General features: G+C 39.5%; 1 protein-coding gene across 2 annotated transcripts; it reads left to right on the top strand.

Annotated features, from left to right (window-relative positions):
• The first annotated feature begins 1420 nt into the window (after positions 1-1420).
• On the top strand, positions 1421-13021 carry ankle2 (ankyrin repeat and LEM domain containing 2). Of its 2 annotated transcripts, none has more exons than XM_043238769.1 (13): positions 1421-1688; positions 4065-4538; positions 5172-5366; positions 5908-6101; positions 6381-6569; positions 6926-7048; positions 7129-7201; positions 7296-7465; positions 7550-7656; positions 7984-8174; positions 9128-9956; positions 10470-10601; positions 11098-13021. In XM_043238769.1, exons 2-13 carry the CDS (start codon positions 4085-4087, stop codon positions 11324-11326), a joined length of 2886 nt encoding a protein of 961 aa, XP_043094704.1. In that variant the 5' UTR covers positions 1421-1688; positions 4065-4084; the 3' UTR covers positions 11327-13021. The 2 variants fall into 2 exon arrangements, with proteins under 2 accessions (XP_043094704.1, XP_043094703.1); XM_043238768.1 differs by lacking the exon at positions 1421-1688 and adding an exon at positions 2801-2935.
• Positions 13022-13453: the final 432 nt, after the last annotated feature.

Genomic DNA, 13453 nt, shown 5'->3' with positions numbered 1-13453 from the left:
TTCGGATCGAAACTCAGGACCTGAAGCCGCAGGAATGTACACGAGGGACTGGGAGAAAGTATTGTAGCCCTTTTGTTCGGGGTGATGTGTTATAGATCGGATCATCCAATATCGGCTAGCATCTGGGTTTTGTCTGCAGAAAAGGTCTTGATAACGGCTGTCAGCATTCGACTAGTTCTGTTTAGGGCTGCGCCTTAAAACGAATCCAATAAGGAAACTTTTAAATACTACTAAAAATGTACGGCTTGAATGATTTTTTTTTTTTTTTTTGTGTTGAGAGATCTCGGGAAATAATGTATAATAGGTTGAATGTGCTCTCGAAAGCGCTGTTGAGTGTGTTGTGCGTATATATTTATATATATATATATATATATATGAAAGGTGTTGACTTCTATTGCACAATTGATAAAAGAAAGCAAGCTTACTGACTTTCAGGTATGGACTTGATGTAAAATATTACTTTTTGATGGAAAGATTTTGCCTTTTTTTTTTTTTTTTTTTTTTTTGCCCAATACTGTTCACTTATTTAAAAACATTTTCGCTTCCTTAAATTCTCACGGATAGTCTGTCATTACAGCCTTAATTGTGTGCAAATACATTTTGAATTATGTATTTTAATTAGGTGTGATATTTCTGTCTTTCCCCTGATGTCTTTATTTCACAAAGTCTTGTGTCCGTGGAGCTGGAATTAACCGTCTAATTGGCTTGAACTGTTTTAAGTGTATTCTGAGACGATGTGTGGTGATAACCTTTTAGGCTGCTTTAAATGAATAAGACATGATGGGAAATGAAGCTTTACGCACTAACATGTACATTTGTCTTCAGCGAGAGGGAGGGAACTGTTTTTAATTAACTGAAAGTGTACTGTGTGTTAATTACTGTACTGACTAAAAGCACGAGTTTCTGTTTCAGTGTTTATAAATAAGAAAACAGTTTGACTTTTAATTCTTTGCTTGCTCAGCATTTTTATGGGATGTACCATATTGAGTGTAAAATATAAATCATTCTGTATAATGATCACACCTCGTCTTTTGTTCCTATTTAATGTTATTTAGGCGACAATATTAATAATTATAACTCACTGCATGTACTACTATATTCTTAGGATTAAGATTAGGGTTACCGGCATCCTTTATTGTTGTTATAATATGAAGAACATGTTTATTAATTTTCATTAACGTTCACACAAAATGAATGCATAATTGATACAGGATGACAACCGGAAGGCACTTAATTAACGTTAAGCAATATGGCACACTTTAAGTTTAACACTTTTATCATTACATAGTCCCAAGCATTTATTTGTGTTCGACTTTTTAATGATTTGACAACGTCCTCGCCATTCAGCGCACACACGAGTCAGCCACTAGGGGGCGCCGCTAAAACCCGTTCAAAAACAGGCAAAGACCACCGAGCGAGAGAGACTTCCGGGAGGCACATTTTGCTCAGACGTTAACTTGAAACAACTGGCGAGATCTCCGCGAGCCCTGTATTATCATTTGAACGCGCTCGTAGTTATTCGGGTACAAAAAGAGCCGCGTTCGAGGGATAATATTTAGTTCCCGTTTTGTCTGCAGTACGTGTCAATAGGCATGGCTGTGTGGAAAGTAAGCATGTAACGTAAGGAGCTCCCGGAGTGCAACCCTTCTCCACCTGCAGCCTTCAGAAATTTGCAGACGGAAGCAGAGGTAATATCTAGATTCGATTATCTGGCTGAGTTTTGGATCACTCTCACTCTCGTTTTTTTTTTTTTTTATCTTCACTGGCAAAGCCAACCTGTCAGTGTTAAATACGACTCGGCGAGACCCCGCGTTAGCGTTAGTGTTCGCTGTATTGTGGGATGTCGTTGTCAAAGTATTGACTTTCAGTATTTGGGTTTAAGCATGACTGATGCCTTAGTCCGACTCATTCGCGAATCGGTTCTTTCGAGTGATTCGTTTCAAATTATCCCGTCATTCCTTTACGTGATGACGTAAAATCAGGCTGACGCATATCAACGTTCTCATTAATCCTTTATTAAATGTTAAAAAAGCAGTATATCCAAAACTAGGAATCTTAAATATTTAATTTTTCATTTATTTTGTTAAAGCTTTTGCTATAGTCATGTGTATATAAATGGTGTTTTGCATACGACTTACACCTCTTTTGTATGTAAAGTTTATATTTATTTGTACTTTTGTCTTTGACAAACCAGTCATAAGTGTTTTTTTAGTTAGATTTATACATCATCTAAAAAGCTGAATAAATAAGCTTTCCATTGATTCCAGACTGATTTAAATCTGAGGGTGCAAAAATAAAATAAGAAATAACTTTTTAAAGTTGTCCAAACGTTTTTAGTAATGCATGTTTAATCAAAAAGTAAGTTTTGAGTGCTATCTGAAACCTTTATCTAAAGTTTGCACATTATCAGCCACATATGTGTGGATTCAGTAATTAAACTGCAATTTGTCTTGTAAAAAAATGCGCTCTATTCACTTATTAAATTCTTGTTTTCTTAAATACCTTTTTATTAAACGGTTAACAAAAGCAAAAAGCGTTTAACGCTAGCTGTCGCTTTTCTTTTTATTTATTAAATTACAAGCTATTGTCAAGCTAACGGAGACTTGTTATAGCGCTTGAATATCATTGAGAAAAAAAACTAGAATAAAGTACCATTTCCACCCCAAAACGAGTTGAATTTGTGAACGAATCGTTCGAAGCTGTTCAGTCGACTCACTGAAAAGATCCGATGCACCCGGCGTTAGGAACACATGAACCCTGCCTGGCGTACCGAGCGTGCGCGGACCGTTCCACGCGCATGCGCAAACCGAGCCGTAAACAATGCGACCCTTCCAGAGCGTCCGCGCGATTCACGCTCACATAAACGTTTAATAAATCACGCGCGCACATCTGCGCGTTCCCATCGCGCTCGGCGTCACCGTTCAGCCGATAGATGGTAAGTGGTGCGAAAACGACGGGTGACATTTTCGCCCCCCGTGCTCTGATATGTCATCTCCGGTAATCGGGATCGTGAAATACACAGACAAAAACTACAATGGATGGTAGTTTGGGCGTGACGCGTCGGTTTCAATAAACTTTTCAGATGTTGCGGACGCGCGTTGCCTCACGGGGGATGAGGTTTAGAGGAGTTGAGTTCAGCCCCCACTCCATGTCGCACGTTATTTTATCCTTAACGATGCGAACGAGCTTGATTTTGCTGTCAGTTTCTGCCGCGATGACGTACCGTGACGTCACAGCGCGTTTCATAAACGTAAAAGTAGTGAATTATTTATTAAAAGTAGCGTATGTGTTTTGTCACACAGAGACAGGGCAGTGCCTGCTTAAATACACGATAACTAATAAAGACGAGGATGTCGTTTTTGTTTGTTAGCAAAGTTAAATTAGATACAGGTTGCTGTTTTTGCGATTCCTCTAGTAAAAAAATGCGCCTTATGTTATTTTGGGGATTGATCTTATGCAGAATTATTTTAAATATTATGTTAGCTATGTTATTACGAGTTTCTCGGTGCTAGTAAAGAAATGCGTTTGGTTTCTAAAAGTATTTTATTGTAATTTAAATTGTTTTTTACATTTATATTTAAATGAGTCATTTAGCAAACACTTTTTTTTAAAGGTAGAGGGTCAAAGAAAGACGAAAGAGATGTTTTTAAGTGTTATTTACTTCTTCAAGAACTCCAAAGGTCAAATGACAGTGAACCTGTGCTTCCCTTATAACTCATTAGGTTAAATGCTGCAATTTTGTCCCGTTTTATATATGTATATATATTATTATGTTTCATATTTATTTTAGACTTGGTGCTTTTCATTCCTAGTTATGCGTACTATATGTCTTGCATTTGTTCTTTATTTTTATTTTTCTGTGATGCCTTGACAAAAAGAGGAATCGTATTGTTTCTTGTCTGTGCTCTAGCTATGTTATAATGCGTTTGTTACCAGTCTCAACCGATGCCGTTATCATTAAGAAACATGAGGGTTTTTGCCAGGTTCTGCCTTTTTCTGCGTTCATATCCATTTCTGTTTGTAACTCCAATGCATTTTTATTTTATTTTATTTTTTCCGATCAGGTAGCCGCAACAGCAGAAGCATGGACGCGGTCCTGACCAGGTTGAAAGGTCTCACTGCTGACGAGCTGAGGGAGGAGATCATTAAAGCCAACTTGAAATGCGGCCCCATCACCGCCACGACAAGAGCCATATTTGAGCGTAAGCTCGCCAGGGCTCTTGTGGAGAACGCCGGACTCACCGAGCCCGACGGCGGCAGCGGCGGTGGTAACGGGACGTCACTGGACGGCTCTGGGAGTGTAGCGGCGCCCTGTGCCAAATCGGCGTCCCAGGATTCGGTCGCAGGCGAGGATGGGGATTTTGGGTATGGCATGGGCCTCAACCCACCTGAGGAGGAGGCTCTGAGTGGGACGGGGTGTTCTTGTAATGTGGAGAATTCACAGTCAGAGACGCAGACTCCCTCGAAAACCGCTCAGGTGTCGCCCACCTTCTTCTACGGAGTGTGTCCGCTGTGGGAGGATGTGCTGGCCAGGAACGGTAAGAGTTTTTTACCTTTACTTTAGACACACTTAGCACAGGGCTGAGAATTTTTGCGCCGAGCGGTGTACGCTAGTGTTAAACTATTTGGGGTCGATAAGATTTTTAAGTGCTTTTGAAAGATAAAATTTGCATTCATTTAGTCAAAAATACACAAATTTTTTTTTTTAATGCGCCTATTTTCTGTTTTGATATTTAAATAAAATTTAAATGTTATTTATCTCTGTGATGGCAAAGCTGAATTTTCAGCAGCCATTACCATGGTGATTAAAAAAAAAAAAAAAATATATATATATATATATATATATATATATATATATATATATATATATATATATATATATTTTTTTTTATATATATATATATATATGTATGTGTGTGTGTAATATATATATGTATATGTGTGTGTGTATGTATGTATATATATATATATGTGTGTATATATGTATGTATATGTGTGTGGTTTTTTTTCGATTGGGTATGGTTTTTAATAAATGACAACATTTTTGTAAGTGCTTGTTAGCACTCTTTCTACAGAGCTGTCAGCACAATACCCTTTTACATGGTCATACTGTGCAGAGATGACTCAAACCTGTTATGTTGGTGTGAGATTATTTTCCTCTTCCTCTTTAGAGAGAGCCCATGTGTACACGGATAAGAAAGAGGCTTTGCAAGCTGTTAAAATGATGAAGGGGGCTCGCTTTAAAGCTTTCGCCAATCGCGAGGATGCTGAGAAGTTTGCCAAAGGCATATGCGACTACTACCCTTCGCCTAGCAAAAGCACTCCCTGCGTTTCTCCTGGCAAACCTGGCTTGGTGTTTTGCAAAGGTGAGGAATTATCCCGTTCGGCTTTGCGCGTTACGTATCTGTTTTTAAAATTAATGTAGCTGATTATAAATTAATATGAATTAGGGGTCAGGAATGTTTTGGTACCTCATGATTCGATTCATATTGATTCTTGGGGTCACGATTCAAGTTTTTTTTCATACATTTTTTTTTTTATATTTGTGCACACCGGACATGAAACGCCTGTATTTTGATGCAAAAACACACCGTTCCCGGGTAGTATTGAGTCTTAGTTATTAACTACTCACTTCCTAGATCTATAATTAATATCATATTTTTATGATATCAACCACCTGCCCTTAATAAAAAAACAGGCAAAGATGCATTTGTTTTTCCTCCTCCATTGCAGTCGACAACATCAGTTTATTATAACTAGAAAATAGATTTTTGAAATGTATTGATCGATTTAAAACGTTTAAAGTCTAAATCATGTGTCTAATCTGTTTCTCCCACTCTCAATATGAATGCATAAAAATGTTTGTCGAGCTAAATTAATCATTTGCCGTCCGATCCCCAAAACCAGACCACTCGTCTATGACGGAGGCAGACACAATCAACAGGGAGAAGGCCAACAGTTTTAAGAGTCCTCGGACGCAAGATTTGTCGGCCAAGCTGAGGAAGGCTGTGGAGAAGGGAGATGAGATGGCCTTCACCGAGCTGGTTTGGAGCAACCCTCGTTACCTCATCGGGTCAGGGGACAACCCTACTGTAGTCCAGGTGAAAGCTTTTGTGCCATAATCAGTTTGCATAAAGTCGTTTTGGCTGGTTTTCCACTTGATGTGGTGAGCTGTCGGCTTCAAAAGTTCAAAGTCTCTTTTCAAACTAGCCTGATATCTTAATACCATGTTATTTATTCACAAACCCAAATATTTTCACATGCACCATTTTTCCCATCTGTATGACGTCAGCTGTATACTTTTCAACATGGCTTTTTTTTACAATGCTATCTAATCGTATCAATCTCTCATTGCTGTTCTATTCTAAATCTGACCGCAGGAGGGCTGCAGATATAATGTTATGCATGTGGCTGCAAAGGAGAACCAGCCAGGCATCGTTCAGATCCTGCTGGACACTCTGGAGAACCCAGATTTCATGCGGCTCATGTATCCAGATGACCAGGAGAGCATGCTGCAGAAACGCATCCGATATATCGTCGACCTGTACCTTAACACGCCAGATAAAGCTGTAAGCTGTATTTTTTTATACATCTGTTTTGATTTAACTGTACTGAATGTATTCTGATAAGCACAAAAATATTGTCTGCTGCTTAATAGTTTCTACAGATATTTTAAAATAAAGCTCCAGTTGCCATCTTGGATTAACAACTTCGTAATGCAATGTAAAGTGATGCATTTATTGATGCCTTAAGAATTTGACCACGATAATATCATGTAAGCCATCATGGTGTTAACGGCATCTGTTGCGTCTTGTACTTCGATGTTAAAGCTCGAATACTGTCTAGGCAGACTGCTCGCTAGGGTTCTGCTCGCTAACAGTCCCAACTGAATGCTCTCTCTGTTTTTTGTTTTTTTTTTTTGCAGGGATTTGAGACGCCACTCCACTTTGCTTGCAAGTTCGGCTGTCCAGAGGTGGTGAACATACTCTGTTCTCATCCGGATATCGACAAGAAATGCAAGAACAAGTACAGCCAGAAGCCCTGCGAGGTACAGCGACAGTAGCTTTCTAGCTGAAGATTTCGTCATTTTATCAAGGCTTATTTATCCAATGCGTTCTCTTAATTTAGGTCACTTGCGAAAGAATGAAAGAAAAGGGTAAAATTCAGGAGGTCAAACAGAAGATAAATGAATATTTGGAAGGCAAGTGAGCGACTGTATCGTTTTGCATTCATTTATTATACTTGGAGGGCGAAAAGCATTACTCTTTCGATCGCTGGTTTCTTATTGGCTACAGATCGATTATACATCCCCTTATTGAGAGCTACTGATAACTCCTCCCAGCCTGTGATCGGTGCACCTTGGTCCCCTGAGCCAATGGAAAATCTGTCACCGCGGTTACCAAGAAGCCCGAAGGATCCAGTTATGGCGGTCAGGGCCTTTGCTGGACCTTTAAGTCCATCTAAAGTGAGTTACATGTTCAGTCGTGTTTTATGACCCTCATCAAATCTGTATGTGCATTAAAAACATTCAATAACAAAAACGACATAGGCAGATGAGTTCAGACGAGCGTGGAAGACTCCTCCCAGAGAACGGGCAGACCGTTTCCACAACATCCTAAAGTCTGACCCAGACCGTGGAGCAGAAAGAGTTGGCAGGTCAGCACTAAATTATAATTCAAGGTAGCTTATATTGTCCTAGACCGGTGATCCTCAAATCTGGACCTTGGGAGAGTTTAGCTTTAACCCTAATCAAACACACCTGAGCATGCTAATCATTGTCTTCAGGATCATTAGAAAATCACAGCTAGGTGAGTTTTATCAGGGTTGGGGCTAAACTCTGCAGCGGATTGGACTTCCAGGGTAAGATCTGAGGAACCCTGTCCCAGACAATTATTTAATGTTTTCGGCGTTTAACATTATAGCAGAGTGCTATTAATGCTATTATAGCATTGTTTAGATAATGGTGCCTGTGTCTGTGAGCAGGGATCTGGCCCACGAGCTCGGTCACCCCTGGGCGGAGTACTGGGATTTCCTGGACAGTTTTGTAGACCTGCAGTCCAGCGATGGCCTGAAAATGCTTGAAGAATACCTCAGTAAAAAGGACTTCAGGGAGCGAGCTCATGAGGAGGCCGGAGAGAACGAAACCAGCAACAAGTTTAAAACCCCATCTCCAGGTAAGACCAGGGACTTTTAACATACCCTGAGAATTTTTATTTATTCTGACAGAGCATTAATGAAAGTATACCTAACAGCCAGTCTACAGAAAGAGCACACACGTGATGGCATTCACCGCTGATTACAGAAACGGCTTTACTGACAAAATGCATGTTACGTATCGCCTGATGATTATCGCGCATCCCTATGCAGAACAATTACGCGAAACACATATATGATCTTTCGCTATTTTGAAATTTGAGCTTTCTTTCGATCAAAACTTGATTTATTGTATAGTTTTTAGTCTTTTTTTTTGAGAAAGTTGATGCTTAAAAGTGGAGGTTTCATGCTAATATCGTCATTTTTCTGAAACGTATTACTTTTTTGAAAAATAATGGCAATTCAAAATACATTTAATCAGTTAAAAACTACAACTAAGATTTAGCATTTTATATTCTGCTCAAATTATTATTTTTGTAAACTTAAGTGCAACCAAAATTTATTCGGACATCTGCAATATTTCTCACATTATCACAGTTTAGAAAATTACAATATATATATAGAGTGAAACTGTGTCAGAACAAATTTATCAGATATTGTTGATATAAAGCTATGTAATGAATTGGGTTCAATAGCAGTTAAATTTAAATAAACAATTACAAAATAACAATTTAGGTCAACCAATTAACAAGCATGTTTAATTTTGTTCAGTATTTGGTGTAACTACTAAGCAAAACATGCTCAGGTCAAAGTATCTGAATACTTTTGGTCTTAAATGTTTATGAATTTTACTTTATTGGGTATATTTAACGGTTGACTTTTATTTTGCTATCCTCACTTACATCAATGATACTATAGTGTCTCTATAGTCACCCTCTAGTTATCAAAAATGGTATCTGCTTTCTGAATAATATTTAGTTAAACCTTTTGATATTCAAATCCTTCTCTCCATATGTCTCCTTTTTAATTTCAGGAAAACTGAAGAAGTTCTGTAACTCCATTTCTGTGGGGGCATTTTTGGACGAGGGCGACGATATCAGCCTGGAGGAGATCAAAAACAGGCAGAACGCCGCCCTCACCAGCATTTCTTCGGTGTGCTCCAAAGACGGCCTGCAAGGGGCGGTAGGGGGGCTTGAGTTTCACATCCTCCCGGTTTCCCACAGCGCTGACCTCATCGAGGTGGCGGCGGAGCAGGATCTGCTGCTCTCCAGCAGTAAAAACGGCCTGTGCGAGCAGGGCCCTGGGGACAGGACTCCAAACGGGGACAAAATGTCCCCTCGCATTTGCAGTTCATCAAATTCCTGCATTCTGTCGCCGATCTCAAACCTCATGGCTGAGTTTGAGAGGATGTCTCTGCTGGACGAGCCAGATCGGACGAACAGGGAGAGAAGAAGAAGCGGAGGGAAACGTCACCGAGACCCCCCGGCCGCCGAGCTCACCTCCGGACTGGGCCGTCTCTCTTTATCCTCGGAAGACGACTTGGTGTTTGATAAAGACAGGACGTCTGCGTTAAGGGCAGTGGAGAATGATGGATCGGAGAGAAGAAACGAAATCGACGCGAGGTCCAGTGCAAGTTCGGATGAATACTTTCTGGCCAGCGAGAGGTTGGAACCTGCGAACCAACGGACTATAGAGACTCCAGGAGGCGAGCGTGCAATCTGCGCTAGGTCAAAGTCCTGGGATCACGGGGGAAGAGATCTCAGCTCCTCAGGGTCTTCCGGCTCCTACAGATCACTTGACGGTTCTCAGGACTTTATACTGCGCACTCCTCCCAGAGCGACGAAAAGACTCTTCATCGAAGGGTGAGAGGAGCTTGTTTCGATATCAAGGCATTACTCGTTTCCAGCAGTATAGCGGAGAACTATTATCTTACTTATGGGATTTCTGAATTTATGGTGCACTTTGATACACACATGGTGTCCCATTATAATTTTTTTTTTTTTACGAAGCATAGACTTTAGGTTATTTGCCACATTAAATTTGTATGCAGATAGAAACAAGGCGAGGATGGTGCTATATATATATATATATATATAAAATTGCAACCCAGTTAGGCACTTTTTATTAATTTAAATAAATGTTATAATATATTTTATTTTTGTATACGTTTTTAATTTTTAAAAATATATATTTTTTAAAAAATAAATGACCATTTGGTCTCAAAGGGAAAAAAAAAATCTGAACAATTTGTGAATAATTTCCATCCACACTATAATAATTAAAAAAAAAATGCTAGCATGAATGCAAAAGTCAGTTTTTTTTTTTTTTTTTTTTTTTTTTTTTTTTTCAACCTTAATTCTTTCATTATTCCTTCAGGATTCGCCCACCAAGTTGGACCGAGAGGTTCTGTCAGCTTTAGGAGGCGCAGACATTGACTCTCTGAAGTATCCTGGCATTCACAAATGGAAGAGCACAATTCAGGCATACTCCCACTTAGAAATGCAAAGGTAGGCATGTGAGAGTTATGTTGCGCTGTTGTCTAGGACATTACACAACCGTTCGAAAGAGATGTGTTTTTTAAGAAGTTATTATTTATTCAGAAAGGGTGCCTCAGATCAGACTGATCAGAAATAAAAAAGAAAAAGTTACAAAATAAATAGTTTAGTAACCACAAGTTGGTATGATTCATTGGAATCTTAATGATTTTTTATATATATATATATATATATATATATATATATATATCTCATTTCTCAACAGTAGTGTAATACATCACCCATTTTAGTGCATATCCCTTTAAATGCTAATGAGCTCTGCTTACCCCGCCCCTCTCTTCCGTGGAGCCCTTTTCATGAGGCGTTTTTCTTTAGCCGCGGAGCTTGCTAACTAGCACATTATTTGGAAAGGCGATTTGCAAATAGATTCATTCAAAAATGTATTTCTTTTAAAATCGCTCTTGTGACATATTTCTGTGCACCAAGAGGTCTGTATTTCTGTTTTCAGCTGGCAGACTCCTGCGGTGTACAAGAGCCATTTGAGGGCTCACGCAGCCACCCCCGGCTCTCCAGCGGGCGGCTTGATGTCCCCGGCGGGTCGCTTCAGCCCAGCCCGCCACATGAGCTCACCGGACGTCTGCAGCCCCGGGCGCTACAGCCCAGCACACTCCAACTACAGTCCCGTGAGCTACATCCAGCGCATCCGACTCAAACATTTCGGCGACGCTCCCATTTAACGAACGCTCTCCATCCCGTACGGCCCAACGATCAGCGTTTTGTAATGCCAAACGGCGCGGGATGAAACGTCACTGAGGAGAACGGCGTCACAGCGGAAAGCCGCAAAATGCTCAAATTGGACTCCCAGTGCCGTGCAAACCACCGCAGATAGGATCTCGCAACCGGCCGTCCTTCAGTTTCTATGCTCCTAGGTTCGTAGAACTCAAGCTCAAACGATATGCACATCTCCCGAAGGGTTCCCGAATCATGATCTATAATATTCGGTACTTCTGTGTGTGTGACACCCGGTGTGCTCTGTGATTGGTCGTATAGACTTTTTCTATCCTGTTTTGTTTTCTTTCTTATCTTGTGTGTGTGTGTGTGTGTGTGTGTGTGTGTGTGTGTGTGTGCTTGAGAGATGTATCTGTAAACTTTCCCACTTATCAGTAATTTAAATTGGGGGATGAAAAAAATGTCAACGTATAAACCCAGAGCTAAATTAAAATAACATAGTAGTAAATTATTTAATTATTTTTGCTAGTTAAGTAGCACAAAATGCTCATTTTAATGGGTATTTAATGGTTTTTAAGGTTAAAAAAAAAGAAAAATATCAGCTGACTGCCAGGAGTTATTTTTATTCCTTAATTGGAGAACTGCCTTAAATTTCTAAAAGAAAAGACCAACTTCTGAAACTCAAAAGCAGGCGTTGATACTTGCTAATAGCAGCCTTAGGAGGGGAGGTCTATAACGTGCGAATATTTCCCTTTTTTTAAGTTTAATAAATGTGATTTATCATTTCTAAGTATGCATTTGTTTGCACTTTTAATTCTCGATGGAGTTTGACAGAGTTGTGAGATGTGAACCTGCGCCGCTTGAGCTAACGGATACGGATGGCGAGTCGCATTTAACGTCATGAAGACTTAAAGATTGTGGATCCGGAGTGTTGTAAGTGCACTTTAAATGTGTTCGAAAAAAAATCGTTGTTCCTCATCCCCATCGCAACCGGCCGATATTTTAGCCTCGCCTCTAGATCACGTCAAAGCCGTTCTCTCGCTGGCTTTTGAAAGGAAACGAGCCCATTGGTTTTTTTTTTGGGGAAGCGCAGCTACAAGACCACAAGCAGAAAAGCTCCAGGTAGCCGAGTTCCTACGTGATGAATTTCTCAAGGAATCGGGGTCCAGAGCATCCTCTGAGGTGCTTTCAGATCGCGTGATCTATTTCTTCGGTGCCCATCGTTCTCAGTGTAGTGCTGGCCTGTTGATCTTTGCTTCGTAAAGCTTTAGTGCCTTTGATTATGATCTGTTCGGAAGGGCCCGCGGCTCCTCGGTGCACTGACCACATACAAGCTGAATAGACCTTTTTTTTTTTTCTGTACCCAAGGATCAAACAGTACAGTAGCATTGGCATATGCAGTGTCTGAATACCTCTTAAATACGATTGTAAGAGAAGGGAAAAAAAAAAAAGGTTTACAGTTTAGTTCTCGCTAGTGTTGTATCAATGCCAGCCTTACTTTTTGTTAAATGAAGCTTTGTAGTGCCAACACTGGTGAATTGAAAAATGAGTTGCAGTTTGTTGTTGAGAATTGAATTATTTTTGTTGTCCTGGCCTTTACGTTGCATGCATTTCTAGTCCTATTTTATTACATTATACATTAAAAAAAAAAAGAGAATTTGATGTTCTATTGACGAACGATAAATAAAGTGCACAGTCTTGTACCTTTACTGACTTTCTCTGGCTCTACAAGAAAAATCTTGCAAATGTAATACACAAAAAGCATTCAGACTTCTTCCATAACTATGGTTGTAAATCAAAAGGTCTTAGATGCACAGAGGCTTTTTTTTTTTAATTACAAGTTAGTGTTTTTTTCCTATTTTGTTTTAAAATGTCATTTATTCCTATGATGACAAAGAAGTTCTAACATGCTGACTTACTGCGTGAGAAATATTATTTATCTACGATAACATGTTCTGAAATCTTTTTCAGAATTCTGTGGGGAAAAAAGTTCCAAAGAACACCATATATATTTAAATACAAATAATCTTTACTGTAACGTTTGATCAGTGTATATATATGTATATCATTAAAATCTTACTTAAGCCACACTTCCAAACAATAGTTTATACGTAAACATAAGAACACCATTTATA

Source organism: Puntigrus tetrazona, chromosome 5 (genome assembly GCF_018831695.1).
Source record: "Puntigrus tetrazona isolate hp1 chromosome 5, ASM1883169v1, whole genome shotgun sequence".
NCBI lineage: Eukaryota > Metazoa > Chordata > Actinopteri > Cypriniformes > Cyprinidae > Puntigrus > Puntigrus tetrazona.
The sequence above is the reverse complement of the archived record's forward strand: the minus strand, read 5'-3'. Positions and strand labels throughout refer to the sequence as shown.

Bases quoted from the DNA above. Each gene is read 5' to 3' on its own strand.
- ankle2 (XM_043238769.1), top strand. From the start codon at position 4,085: ATGGACGCGGTCCTGACCAGGTTGAAAGGTCTCACTGCTGACGAGCTG. The intron at 4,539-5,171 runs GTAAGAGTTTTT...CTTCCTCTTTAG, and splicing joins GGATGTGCTGGCCAGGAACG to AGAGAGCCCATGTGTACACG. The intron at 7,657-7,983 runs GTCAGCACTAAA...GTCTGTGAGCAG, and splicing joins GGAGCAGAAAGAGTTGGCAG to GGATCTGGCCCACGAGCTCG.